Source organism: Gopherus flavomarginatus, chromosome 3 (assembly GCF_025201925.1).
Source record: "Gopherus flavomarginatus isolate rGopFla2 chromosome 3, rGopFla2.mat.asm, whole genome shotgun sequence".
Lineage (NCBI taxonomy): Eukaryota > Metazoa > Chordata > Testudines > Testudinidae > Gopherus > Gopherus flavomarginatus.
In genome coordinates, this window is record NC_066619.1 from 143,387,960 (window position 1) to 143,402,238 (window position 14,279).

Genomic DNA, 14,279 nt, shown 5'->3' on the forward strand with positions numbered 1-14,279 from the left:
GCAGGAGTAGTGGGGGTCACCTTGCAGGGCAGTTGATTAGTGCTAAACTGCCCTCAACTACTAAGCTACACTTAACCCTACAGAGAAAAACACTTAACACTAACTGTTAACAATTAACTAACAACAATTAAGATAAGATAGAGATTAGTGGAGCACTTGAGAAATCAAGAGACCACTGTTCCAACAACTGACGTGCAGTAAGAAGGAACTGAAAGGGGGTTGGGCCAGCAGGGTCTTATATAGAATGCCATATCGTCGCCACTCCAGGGGACTCCCCAGCCGGCCTGATGGGTAACTGCTAGGGAAAAAGTTTCTGACTTCCGTGCATGCGGCGCGCGCACACACCTAACTGGAATTGATATGAGCAATCACTCGAAGAAGAAGGTATTGTTTCTAACACTCCTTCTTGTAAATGGCTCAACTGTTTATACTGAGGTTTTCCAAAAATGCCAGGCCTGAGGCAGGCACCTGGCCTGGAAAACTTCTGAATGACTATAGTCCGGCAAAGTTATAAGCAACTGAAAACAGGGCCTTACAATGACAAGTGTTGGGTAGCTTAAAGTATTGATGGTATTGCTGGCTGCACCTACATTTAGTCAGCTTAATAAGAGAACATAAGGGAGTTCAAAGCTTTTCAGTTTTCCAGCTGTTGATGTTAAACCTAAGGCCTGTAACTTGGTTCCTCTTCGCTACTTTCGACTTCTACTTTAAACATTTATTCTCCTTCCTACACATACTATTGGACAGACTGAAATATAACAATAATAAAACCGGTCTTTCTGAATGTGAAAAATGAAAGTTAGTACAGTAGATAAGGCAATCCCCAACTCAGAACATTACTGCACTCTACAGTCTTCAGTATACTCATAAAACAACGACTATCTAGGACTTAAAACTTCTGCCAATGTGAAGAGATTGCACTGTCAAAATTATACGCACATACCAAATTGCACTCAGGAATTAAATACCAGTTGGGAGGGAAGATTGAGATGTTATATACAGTTTGCTACTGTAAAATGATGGCAAAACAATAAACTATACATATCTGGAAAGCAAGCGGAGAGCTACAGATTGAAAACCTATGTACCACATGGGAATTGCAGATAAGAAAACAGTTTGATCTACAATAGCTAAAAGTTACTGATATAATAAAAGTTATTTAAGGAATGTTAAGTGCTACCAAGTCCCAACCATTCTTGGCAAACACACTATGGAAACTGTAATAGAAGACCCCTACAGTTGTCCAATCCCACTTTCAATCCAGAATCAAATTCTTGTTCTCTCTCTAAATGTGTTTACAAAGAATGAGTGACAGAGATATCTATAACCCCCCCTTGTTTTTACCTTCTGCTTTCTGTAGGTTTTCCATTGCCTCATTCAGCCTGCCTTGCCCAATCAATGCACATGCAGCATTATAACACAGCTCATAGGTAGCTTCTTGGAGGCCCAGATCTTCCTGACATGGAGTGAAATGATTGGGTTAAATGCTTGAAAGACAAATTAAATATAGCCTAATTTTGGATCAGAATCTAAACACATTTGTTTAAAGCCACTTTTATAGGATTACTACTGACACAAATCATAGTTTTTAGCAAACATGCCAACTTCTTAGATTAATATACAACAGAAGATTCATTATGGAATTCACACATGAAGGTGATCTTGAGAGGACATATGCTGTCTAAAAAGCCACGACATGAGTGGTCTTTCCCTTACGCTGCAGGACAAAGCCAAAGGGGAATCTGCAATGGAGCTATCCAACTCCTAGCTGTAGAGCAGTCCTGTTCTCAGGAATTGGAGAGAATCAGATTAGACCTCAGGGGAGCTGTCCAGGCTGTTTAAGCAGACAGAAAATTGGCAGGGTGGAAGGGGGAATAATCTCTCCCACGTGTGTGCACATGCACACACACTCACTGGCTCCACTTTCTCCCATGTGCTCTGCGCTGCAACCACTGCAGAAAGGTTGGTTTTCCTTTCTTCTTCATAGTCATCTTGGGAGTTCCGGATGAGATCTCGATATACGGCTAAGCAGTCATCATAGCGCTCCAACCTATATAACTGAAAAAGAGACATTGCCCTGCACATTGGCATCCACAACTAGAGACAGCTGAACAAGTGCTGTAAAGTCTAATGCAGAATTTACTTGGGAAAATAGAGTTGATTGTGGTCTCTGCCAGCCTCTTCATGGCTGTCTTTAGCACCTCTCCAGGGAGCAAATTAAATGACCACCTTTCAAGCATTGTTTACAGCAAACAACTGTTTCTTCCATAAGCTGGGATCATTCTAATCAACTGTGGAAACAAAAGGAGGAGGAAAAGCCTTTTCTCTTCCTCTTTTCAACCCTGATGCTCCAAGGAAGCCCATCCTTGTGTCGTTTCACACACAGCTGCTCCTGATGTCATACAGCTATATGCATGAAGCACGTGCAGAACTAGATCCTAAACCAAGAGCTGACCTGGATCTCAGAGCAGAAAGTAAAGCACTCTCCTCAGGACTGCCCACCTCCCTGGCTGATGGAAATCAAGCAAATCACTTCATTCTAGCCCTGGGGAGAAGGAAGGTGGCCAACTGTATGGCTGCACAGGCACATTTTGGTTCAGTGGCTTCCAGCAAACTACCTCACTTTCAAGAACAGAGGAATGTGATTCATTAAAAGCTGAAATGGATGGAAGTGGGGGAAGATTAATGAGCCAACAAGTGAAAGGATGGCGCTATCTGTCCACACTGACAGTTTGGGATACCCCGGCTAACTAGAAGAGAGGGTGAAATCCTAGGCCCCAGTGAAGTCAGTGGGAGTTTTGTCACTGATTTCACCAGGGTGTTCACTCAGAACCTAACCGTTTATTAAGTCACAGCTGAGGGGGAGAAAAGTTTCTCTCTGATTTTTTTCCACCCTCACAAAGCAGAGGGCTCTTGAATGATAGACACCGAGTTTCCAAAGCAGTAATTACCACTTGTCCATGAAGCTCCTTCAGTTTGTCTGTCTGCTGGCTGGCACTCTGAATGGTCTTCAGGGCATTTTCAATTCTGTTCAACCTGTACTCACAGTACGCCTTCTCAAAGGTGATAGAGTCACTGCGAAAACAAGGCAGAGAGTGACGGCAGGTGCATCACCACAGCACTCATTCTACAACATTTGCCTCCCAGGAGAGCCATGAACCCTTATTTAAGCATCCATAATTACTTTTGTAAGACTACCATGTTGTTAGAGGCAGAACAGCATGTGTTGGCACCAGGCTATTTAATTATTTCTCTATTGAGCAGTGACAGTACCTAAAACATGTTTTCTTATGCCTGTTTATTTTTTGTATAGCACACTTTTCTAAGGTAGAAAAATGAAAAGATTCACTGAATAATCAATGAAGGAAAAGAGGATTGGTCGCTGCTGCATGCAGAAAGGTGTATCACTACAACCCAAAGATACAGATATTCAGTTCTTGCAGACAGAGCAAATGTGATGACACAATCTCTCCTAAACTATAAACCCCAAATCTGATGCTAAGCAATGAAAGCTGTCGAGAAACATCATAATTACAAGGCAGAACCCATGGCAAAACTGTAAGGTTGAATCAGACCTAAAAGTGCACTGTTGACACCAGCAAGCCTTAATATACACTGACTGGGTAGTTTTTATTTAAAAGGAGTCCAGTATAAATTTCCCCAAAAATTACTGATCAGGTTGAGTGAAAACAAAAAGAAGGGACTAACTGCGACTTTAGCACAGATGCTGTGAGAGAGGTTTATCCATGTTCATGTTTTATTTAAATGTTTTCTGCACTCAAACGTTTTGGGGGGGAATACAAGGATGGAATAGTAATAAAAAGATTAAAATATGATCCTGGTCACGATAGCCCCAATGAATTAATCAGAACAGACGTATCAATTGTGATAAAGAACTTTCTTTGCTCTGGAGAATACACAATTCAGTGGTTGAGCAAAAAGCTTCAGTTTCATAAGAACGGCCATACTGGGTCAGACCCATGGTCCATCTAGCTCATATCCTGTCTCCAACAGCGATCAGAGCTTCAACGGGAGCATACAGAACAGGGAAATTGGGAGAAATACATCTGTCTTCCACTCCTGACTTCTATGCAGTGTCGTTGTAGCAGTGTCAGTCCCAGGATATTAGATGTCAAATATCCTGGAACTGACACAGCTATAACTATACTGCATACAACACTGGAAGATATTGAAGTTAGCTGCCTGAAACAGAAACACCTCAACATGAAGAACAAGGAAGCAAAACTTAATAGCAACATCTATTTCCTGAGCAAATGCAAGAAACAAAACATCAGCCCCAGCGGCCTTGCCATCTATAACCCTCTGACCACTACTCCTGGCTTCTGGCAGTCAGAAGTTCAGGGTCACCCTGAGGATGGGGCTGCATCCCTAACCATCTTGGCTAATGGCCACTGATAGACCCACCCTCCATGAACTTCTCTATTTTTGAATCCAGTTATGCTTTTGGCCATCATAGCATCCCATTGCTATGAGTTCCACAGGTTAGTTGTGCACTGTGTGAAGAAGTATTTCCTTTTGTTTGTTTTCAACCTGCTGCCTATTAATTTCATTGGGCGACCCCCTGGTTTTTATATTGTGGGTAACGGTAAATGACACTTCTCTATTCACTTTTTCCACACCATTCATGATTTTATACATTACTAGCATATCCCCACTTGGTCATCTCTTTTCTAAGATGAACAGACCTAATCTTTTTAGCCTCTCCTCATATGGAAGCTGTTCCATATCCTGGATCATCTTTGTTGCCTTTCTTTGAACCTTTCCCAGTTCCACTATATCCTTTTTGAGATGGGGCACCCAAAACTGAACACAGTATTCAAGGTGTGGGAGCACCATAGATTTATATAGTGGGATTATGATATTTTGTGTCTTATTTTCTATCCCTTTTATAATAATTCCTAATATACTGCTAGTCTTTTTCATCACTGTTGATTCCAAGAGCTCTTTTTTGAGTGGGAACAGTTAATTTAGATCCACTCATTGTGTGTTCTTGGGATTATTTTTTCTAATGTGCATTACTTGCACTTATCAGTGAATTTCATCTGCCATTTTGTTGCCCAGTCACCCAGTTTTGTGAGATCCCTTTGTAATTCTTCAGAGTCTTCTTGGGATTTAACTATTTTGAATCATTTTGTATCATCCGCAAACTTTGCCACCTCACTGTTCACCCTTTTTTCCAGCTCATTAATGAATATATTGAACAGCACATGTCCCAGTACAGTTCCTTGGAGAACCCTGCTGTTCATCCCTCCCCAGTGAAGACTGACCATTTAGTCCTACCCTTTGTTTCTTATCTTTTAACCGTTACTAATCCATGAGGACAACCTTCGCTCTTATCCCATGACTACTTACTTTGCTTAAGAGCCTTTGGTAAGGGAACTTGTCAAATCAGTGTTACATTAGCTACCATTCAATCATCTCATACAGAGGTTTGTTTCAGCAATAGATTATATACTACAGTTAGTAGTTCTGCAATTTCACATTTGAGTTCCTTCAGAACTCTTGAATGAATATCATCTGGTCTCGGTGACTTATTACCATTTAATTTATCAATTTGTTCTAAAACGTCTTCTACTGACACGTGAATGCAGGACAGAACTTCAGATTTGTTGCCCAAAAAGAACAGTTCTGATGTGCTCACTGTAGGACTAAATCAAGAACTGACACTGTGTTTCTGGGTTCCAGGACTAGCTGCTCCAAGAAGCAGCTGTTTATGGAGTCCAGAAATTATGTCTCTGCATCATGAGGTAACATTTACTCTGTCAATATGAGGATAGTTGAAATCACCCTTTATTATTATTGCGCCTTCTGCTTTTGAAGTCTCTCTGACTTCCTCAGCATTTCACGATCACTGTCAGGTGGTCAGAAGTATATTCCTACTGCTAGACCAGATGTGGGCAAACTACAGCCTGCAAGCCACATCCAGCCTACGGAACTGTCCTGCCCAGCTCCTGAGACCCCAGCCAGGGAGCCTAGTCCTGAGCCCCTCCCCCGCAATCCACCCCTCCCCTGCAGCCATGCCGCCGCACGTGTCATGTTCTGGCCTGCTACTCGCGCTGGGCAGCATGGGGAGTGCAGCTGGCTCTGGCTGGGTGTTGCAGCTGCGAGCTCCCGCTGCTAGTAAGGGGGCAGGGAGGCTGGGTAAGGGAGTGGGGACAGAGGTTCAGGGGGAGCAGTCAGGGGATGGGGAACAGGGAGGGTTGGGAGCAGGAGTCCCGGAGTGGGGGCTATCAGGGGGTGGGGATGTAGATAGGGGTCAGGAGGGCAGTCAGGGGACAGGAAGTGGGGGGGGTTGGATCCTGGGGGGCAGTTAGGGGTGGGGGACCCCGGGAGGGGGTGGCCAGGGGACAAGGAGCAGAGGGTGGTTGGGTAGGGGGTGGGAGTCCTGGGGGGGGCTATCAGGGGCAGGGGTGTGAATAGGGGTCAGGACAGACAAGGAACAAGGAGCGGGGGGGGTGGATGGGTAAGGGGTTCTGCGGGGGGCAGTCAGGGGGCAGGAAGTGGAAAGGGACGGATGGGGCCGGGGGCCAGGCTGTTTGGAGAGGCACAGCCTTCCCTACCCAGCCCTCCATACAGTTGTGCAACCCCGATATGGCCCTCGGGCCAAAAAGTTTGTCCACCCTTGTGCTAGACGCTTTTTATTCAAACACGGAATTTCTATCCACAGAGATTCTATTCACAGAGATTTGAAAAAAGAAAAAAAAAAGAAAAAACATTTTTGCTGTACTTGGCTCTAGACTTTTTTCCACACATAGTGCCACCCGTCCACCAGCACAAGCTAGTGTGCATTCCTATATTTTTTGTACCCTGGTGTTACCCGGTCCCATTGTCGTCATTACACCAAGTTTCCATTATGTCTGTTATATCAATATCCTCATCTATTGACACGCATTCTAGCTCACTGATCTTAGTATTTAAACTCCTTGCATTTGCATATAAGCACTTATACATTTTGTCTTCATGTGTTATTTTTAAAGGGGATTCTATTTAATTTGACTGTTTCTCACTAGTTCCTACCTGTACTTTCCCAATTTCTTACCTATCCTCTTTACTAGGATATAGATATCTCCCTCTTCATTCCTAAGGTATGACTCTGCCCAAATTGTGTGCTCCTCTGCACCTGTTGGCTTTCTCTTAGCCCTTAGTTTAAAAAATCCTCTACTACCCTTTTTAAAATTTATATGCCAGCATTTTGGTTCCATTTTGGTGTAGGTGGAGACCATTCTTCCTGTACAGGCCACTCCTTCACAAAAGGTTCCCCAGTTTCTAATAAACCTAAACCCATCCTTCCTACACCTTTGTCTCATCTGCACATTGAGACCTTGTAATTCTGCTTGTTTGCTTGGCCTGGCACGTGAAACTAGAAGCATTTCAGAGGATGCTACCATGGAGACCCTGGACTTTAATCTCTTACCTAGCAGCCTACATTTGGCTTCTTTTCCCTATGTCTTTGGTACTACATGAACCACAACCACCAACTCCATCCCAGCATATCTATACGGCTATTTATGTGTCTCATGCGATCCACTACCATCACACCTGACAGGTAATTTCCCATGAGGTTCCCCTAGTCCTCCCAAGTGTGTGTGTATATATATTATATATTTTTACACAAATGGAATGAAAGTTGCTTTGTTATTTGAGCTATGAGTGTTCAAAGAGGCAAGGAATTAAGGCTAAAATCTAGATTGATTTCTTTACATTCACATTAGTGGTTATAAATAAGGAATATGACAACATACTTTTAGTGTCTACGCTGGTATTACAACAATAATCAGTTCTACAGCCTTTCCCTCCATGCATACTTCTTTCTTTCCCACACGGAAGTGACTCTGACAGTATACACATTAGTTTTGCTAATAGAGAGTTCTTATATAGCAGTTTTCATCTTAAGCCACTGCACAGACACTAGGCTGCAAACAGCCCTGTGAGGCAGGAAGGTAACATTTATCACTGCCATTTCACAGAAGGGAAAATGGAGATAAGGAGAGGTATGGGCCACAGTCTTGGGAACACTTACGCACATTCTGAACTTTATTCATCTGAACAGTTCCACTGTCTTCAATAGGAGCGCTTATGAGAGTAAGGGCATGTCTACACTACCATCTTACGTCGACCTGTGTTAGGTTGACTTACAGACACCACAATAATTACTGCGGTGGCTGATGTTCACACTACTTTCTGTCAGTGGTGCACATCCTCACCAGGAGTGCTTCCATTGACTGGAGAGGGGCAGTGTGGAGGACAGCTGGGCTTTCAGTTCTCCACACAGCTCCACACTGGAAACCCAGCTGCCCCCCAAGGCTTCTTGCCTCCATGCTCCCAGTCAGGAGTGGGGGGAAAGTCACCCAAGGCTTCTCACCTCTGGCAAGTAGATCACACCCAGAATTTGGTCACCTGCCAGTGGGGAGCTGGGATCCTGGGGGGCAGTAGGGCTCCCAGAGGGGAACAGGGAGCTCAGGTGGCAGCCCGGCTTGGAGCAGAGACCGGCCAGCAGCCCAGTAAGGGAGCCAGGAGCCAGCTTCCTTGTCAATTTCAAAGCTCCACTGGATGACAGCCAACAGCAGATATAAGGAATGCAGTGTCTACACAGATGCTACGTAGCCATAACTACATCATTATAAAGCCTACACCTTTAATGGTGGCGGAGTTGTGTTGGTGTAGTAAGGCACTTACATTGGCGGGAGCAAGGCTGTGGTTTGTACGCTGACATAGTTAGGTTGACATAAGCTCCCTTACGTCGACCTGTGTAGTGTAGGCCAAGCCTAAAGTTAAACATGTCAAGCACTGAAAACTTCAGCAACAGACATTGCCCACCAGTACCACCCTCCTACCTAGACTAGCAGCTTCCTGGGGCTTGTGCTTTTTTCCTTTGCAGGAGCCTGTGGGGCTACCACTCACCTGGTTAACACTTTGGTGTGGGTGTGGATTACACTTAGGGCTTCCTTGAAGCTTCCATTCTGAATGAGACAGACCACTTTGCAGTGAAGGGCAGTCACATCATCCTTGTCGATCTGCAACACTTGGTGAAGCAAAGAGAGTTATCACAATCTCTAACTCCATTCCCACTTCCCATTAAAAACGGAGTCCATCAAATTAAAATCCAGACAATGTCTCAGACCTTGTCTAGACTAGAAAGCTGACCAGCTTTAACAGTCCCAGTGAGATAGAAGTGGCCAAAAACCCCTGGAGTGGATGCAAGTATAGTGGTATAAAAGTACTTATACTGGTATCGCTCATTCTGGTTTAGGGAACAAAGGCTATATCAGTATAAAATACCTTAATACTGGTAAAACTGCCTCCACAGTAGGGTTTATACCAGTATTACAGGTAAGAATAAATACATAAATTATACAATTAATTGCCAGTTATACTGGTAGAATTTTTTTTAGCGTAGACCAAGCCTTGATGTCAGATAAGTGTGAAAGTGTCCAAGGACTAGAAAGGACCAGGGTTACTGCACTCACACGTCACTCTGCAGACCAGAGGTCAAAACCTGACTAGCAGGTTCTCAAGACCTGGGCATCATCAATTCTGCTATCCCTACTCAGGAACAAAAGGGCAAGCGCACTGAGGAAAAAACAGAGCAAGTCCAGACTGACAAGAGGATTAATTTCAGGACTCAGAGATTTGCTACCGGGGAAACACAGTAGGGAAAAATTTAGAACATAGTTTGTATTTTTGTCATACAACATTAATTGTTGACAGTTTGACTGGGGGGTGGGGGGGCGCAGGAGGGAAAACAGTTCCACTCCTTCTCCCCAAAACATGTGAAAGAGAAAAGTACATGCTCTTTCCCTATACCACCCTCGGTTTGGTATCTAAAGTGGTGTAGTCTAACAGTCATATGACAACACCCTTCAACCCTGATTGTCCAAACTCCAGTTAGCCATAGGTCAGCTGCTTCCAAACCTGCACACACAGACCAAGGCTCCTTCCGCCAGACCGAAATCTCGCAGGGCTGAAGCTCGCTGGGTGCCACTCAGCAATCCCAAACTCTGATTTGACAAAGCTTATGGGAAAGCCTACCAAACTTACAGGAATCCGAATTCTAATACAATTAAGGAGTCAGAAGAAGGTGAATTTAACACCTAGAAAACATCAGGCTCTTCGGGAATCTTATCTAGGCCACACAGCTAAACTTAACCAAACTACATCCTAAACACAATCAAACTACAGCCTCTGATGCAGGACTAGGGCTTAAATATGCATCCTTCATCTTTTGCTTCTCCTTCCATCAGTTTTCCCCCTTTTCCTCTCTCTTACCAAGGTTAGCCTGATTGCAAACCAATAGATTTATGAAGCCACATCATACTTTAGCAATGGAACTGTTCACATAATATTACTACTCAATAAAATATAGTCTGCAACTTTCTACTGTACTGTAGATGCTTTTCTTTATTATTTGTATTACTGTAGAGCCTATAACCCAGGGCCCCATTGTGCTGGGCACTGTTGAAACACAATAGAGACAATCCCTGCCTGGAAGACCTTACAATCTAAATGTAAAGTTACAAACAAGTGGATAAATGAAAAGATGAGAGGAGCACTAGGAAAGAATAAAACTAAAGAAGTCAGCATGAAAAGCAGTGGTCACAGAAAACCGGCTGCCTGACCATCAGCATTACCCTCACGGGACCTACATGACACTGGGGCCCTGATCCTAAGATCAGATCCATGCAGGCAGGCTTCTAAGAACATGCAATGCCTAACTGAGATTGATGAAGTTCTGCCTACATAGACCCAATTGCAGAATCAGGATCCTGGGAGCCAAGAACAAACACAAATATCTGTAGATGGAGAGGATCTCAATACAGTAAGATGCGATGTAATGAAAGTCACTTGAGATGGTTTTCAAACTGCGGGGGGGGGCCTGGAGGAACATTTGGGTGGGTGGGCGGGCGGTGACGTCAGGCAGCTTGGGCTTCAGCCGGCTGTATTTTAAAGAATCCTTATTGAGGTTGCAGGAACAAACCATCCCGATGTGTAGAAAGAATAGTAAATATGGCAGGTGACCAGCTTGGCTTAACAGTGAAATCCTTGCTGATCTTAAACACAAAAAAGAAGCTTGCAAGAGGTGGAAGATTGGACAAATGACCAGGGAGGAGTATAAAGATATTGCTCAGGCATGCAAGAGTGAAATCAGGAAGGCCAAATCACACTTGGAGGTGCAGCTAGCAAGAGATGTTAAGAGTAACAAGAAGGGTTTCTTCAGGTATGTTAGCAACAAGAAAGTCAAAGAAAGTGTGGGCCCCTTACTGAATGAGGGAGGCAACAGAGGATGTGGAAAAAGCTAATGTACTCAATGCTTTTTTGCCTCTGTCTTCACAAACGAGGTCAGCTCCCAGACTGCTGCACCAGACAGCCCAGCATGGGGAGGAGGTGATCAGTCATCTGTGGAGAAAGAAGTGGTTCGGGACTATTTAGAAAAGCTGGATGAGCACAAGTCCATGGGGCCAGATGCGCTGCATCCAAGAGTGCTAAAGGAGTTGGCGGATGTGATTGCAGAGACATTAGCCATTATCTATGAAAACTTCTGGCGATCAGGGGAGGTCCTGGATGACTGGAAAAAGGCTAATGTAGTGCCCATCTTTAAAAAAGGGAAGAAAGAGGATCCGGGGAACTACAGGCCAGTCAGTCTGACCTCAGTCCCTGGAAAAATCATGGAGCAGGTCCTCAAGGAATGAATTCTGAAGCACTTAGAGGAGAGGAAAGTGATCAAGAACAGTCAGCATGGATTCACCAAGGGCAAGACATGCCTGACTAATCTAATTGCCTTCAATTAGATAACTGGGTCTATGGATGAGGGAAAAGCAGTGGATGTGTTATTCCTTAACTTTAGCAAAGCTTTTGATACAATCTTCGACAGTATTCTTGCCGGCAAATTAAAGAAGTATGGCCTGGATGAATAGACTATACGGAGGATAGAAAGCTGGCTAGATCGTCGGACTCAATGGGTAGTGATCAACGGCTCCATGTCTAGATGGCAGTCGGTATCAAGAGGAGTGCCCCAAGGGTCGGTCCTGGGGCCGGTTTTGTTCAACATCTTTATTAATGATCCGGAGAATGGCGTGGACTGCACCCTCAGCAAGTTTGCAGATGACACTAAACTGGGAGGAGTGGTAGATACGCTGGAGAGTAGGCATACGACACAGAGGGACCTAGACAAATTAGAGGATTGGGCCAAAAGAAATATGAGGTTCAACAAGGACAAGTGCAGAGTCCTGCACTTAGGACAGAAGAATCCCATGCAACGCAACAGACTAGGGAGCAAATGGCTAGGCAGCAGTTCTGCAGAAAAGGACCTAGGGGTTACAGTGGACGAGAAGCTGGATAGGAGTCAACAGTGTGCCCTTGCTGCCAAGAAGGCTAACAGCATTTTAGGCTGTATAAGTAGGAGCATTGCCAGCAGATTGAGGGAAGTGATCATTCTCCTCTATTCGACACTGGTGAGGCCTCATCTGGAACACTGTGTCCAGTTTTGGGCCCCACACTACAAGAAGGATGTGGAAAATTTGGAAAGAGTCCAGTGGAGGGTAACAAAAATGATTAGGGGGCTGGAGCACATGACTTATGGGGAGAGGCTGAGGGAACTGGGATTATTTAGTGTGCACAAGAGAAGAATGAGACGGGATTTGATTGCTACTTTCAACAACCTGAAGGGGGGTTCCAAAGAGGATGGATCTAGACTGTCCTCAGTTGTGGCAGATGACAGAACAAGGAGTAATGGTTTCAAGTTGCAATGGGGGGAGGTCTAGGCTGGATGTTAGGAAAAAATATTTCACTAGTAGCGTGGTGAAGCACTGGAATGGGTTACCTAGGGAGATGGTGGAATCTCCTTTCTCAAAGGTTTTTAAGGTCAGGCTTGACAAAGCCCTGGCTGGGATGATTTAGTTGGTGTTGGTCCTGCTTTGAGCAGGGGGTTGGACTAGATGACCTCCTGAGGTCCCTTCCAACCCTGATATTCTGTGATTCTATGACTGGGAGAGGGCGTGCCACCTTCACCTCACCCTTTTTTGTCAAGGATGGGGGGGAGCACAACTGAAAATTTTAACTCAAAAGGGGGGCTCAGCTCAAAAAGTTTGAAAACTGCTTAGCTAGACTATACTATCTAGCACAGAGCCACATCTTAGGAGACTTCCCTGCTAACGGTGACACATGCTTATATAGCTGGAATTTTCTATAAGTTATTGGGCAAACAGGCTCTCTTATTCTTTGTTCAGTCACGTCAAATATCAGGCTGGAGGGTCTCAAGCACCAGGTATGGATGGTAACAGGCTCTCCCTGCCTTTGTTATGGTTGTGCTGCCTTTTAACAAACAAGAGGCCTAGGCATGCAGCTGAGTGCTCAAGGCCAGTTGTTCACAATCAGAGGGGCAGGCAGAGATCTTTAGGGGGAGGGGAGTAAATCAAGTGCGCTAGATGTAGCCTGTTGTAAAACTAGGCAACTAAAAAGCACCAGCAAAGTCAGTACAACCTACAATGTCGTGAGAAAGTCCACACTATTCCGGTAAGGTCTCCATCCTTGCGTCTGACTCTGTCAGTCAGCAGCTGATAAGGGAGGTGAAACGTGGGGGGTCCGTAAGACCCATGGGGCTGCTGAGAGGGGCACAGTGTGCACGGGCTGAGCGCCCTGCTCCGGCCCATCCAGCTGAAGCCGGTGCGGTGCCCCCGGGCCAGCCGGACCGCAGCGTGTCCGGGACACGTAGGCATATGGCACCGGCCTGCCCAGCGGGCTGCAAGGAGCCCTGCACCGGGCCGGTCCCGGCTACGCACAACCGGTATCAGCCGGGCGACGGAGGGGGGGTTGCGGGGCTCGACCCGCCCAAGGCACGTGCCGCGGCACCCCCACGCGCGGCTCGGACCGGCCCACCGCGGGGCGGGGCGGGGGGGAGAGCTGCGCGCGCGCGCGCGGGACTCACGCTTGTTGACGGACTTGAGCGCGCGGCCGAAGTCTCCGTTCTGGCCGCTCCGATTCACCTCGCTCCATAGCGCGGGCGCCGCCGCCGCCATCTTGTGAACGGGGAGAGACGGGAGGCGGCTCGTCCCCTTTCCCCCGGAAGCTGACGCGTGCCCGCAGGGGGGCGGGCCGGGGCGAATGTCGCCGGCGGCGGGGGAGGGCCTCCAGCCCCGGCGCTGTACACGCTCGGTTCGGGGGCGAGGCTGGCTCGAGCCCCACGTCGGGCCAGCGCTGCCGGGGAAAGCGCGCCCCCCTCCGGCCTAGCCAGCAGCTGCGCCGGCTGGCGCCTCGCCCTCGGG

At 46.1% G+C, this 14,279-nt stretch overlaps 1 protein-coding gene across 2 annotated transcripts in view; it reads right to left on the reverse strand.

The window, feature by feature from the left end:
• The window catches only part of SRP72 (signal recognition particle 72), a 48,425-nt gene extending 34,376 nt beyond the window's left edge, over positions 1 to 14,049 (reverse strand). For both annotated transcript variants that reach the window (XR_007773662.1, XM_050948257.1), the window contains exons 1-5: positions 13,943 to 14,049; positions 8,923 to 9,043; positions 2,952 to 3,075; positions 1,915 to 2,058; positions 1,345 to 1,456 (exon numbers count right to left, since the gene is read on the reverse strand). Coding sequence is in view for 1 of the 2 variants with exons in the window: in XM_050948257.1 (XP_050804214.1) it covers positions 1,345 to 1,456; positions 1,915 to 2,058; positions 2,952 to 3,075; positions 8,923 to 9,043; positions 13,943 to 14,033 (592 nt within the window). In the remaining variant the exon portion in view is untranslated. The remainder of the gene's footprint in view (positions 1 to 1,344; positions 1,457 to 1,914; positions 2,059 to 2,951; positions 3,076 to 8,922; positions 9,044 to 13,942) is intronic.
• Positions 14,050 to 14,279: the final 230 nt, after the last annotated feature.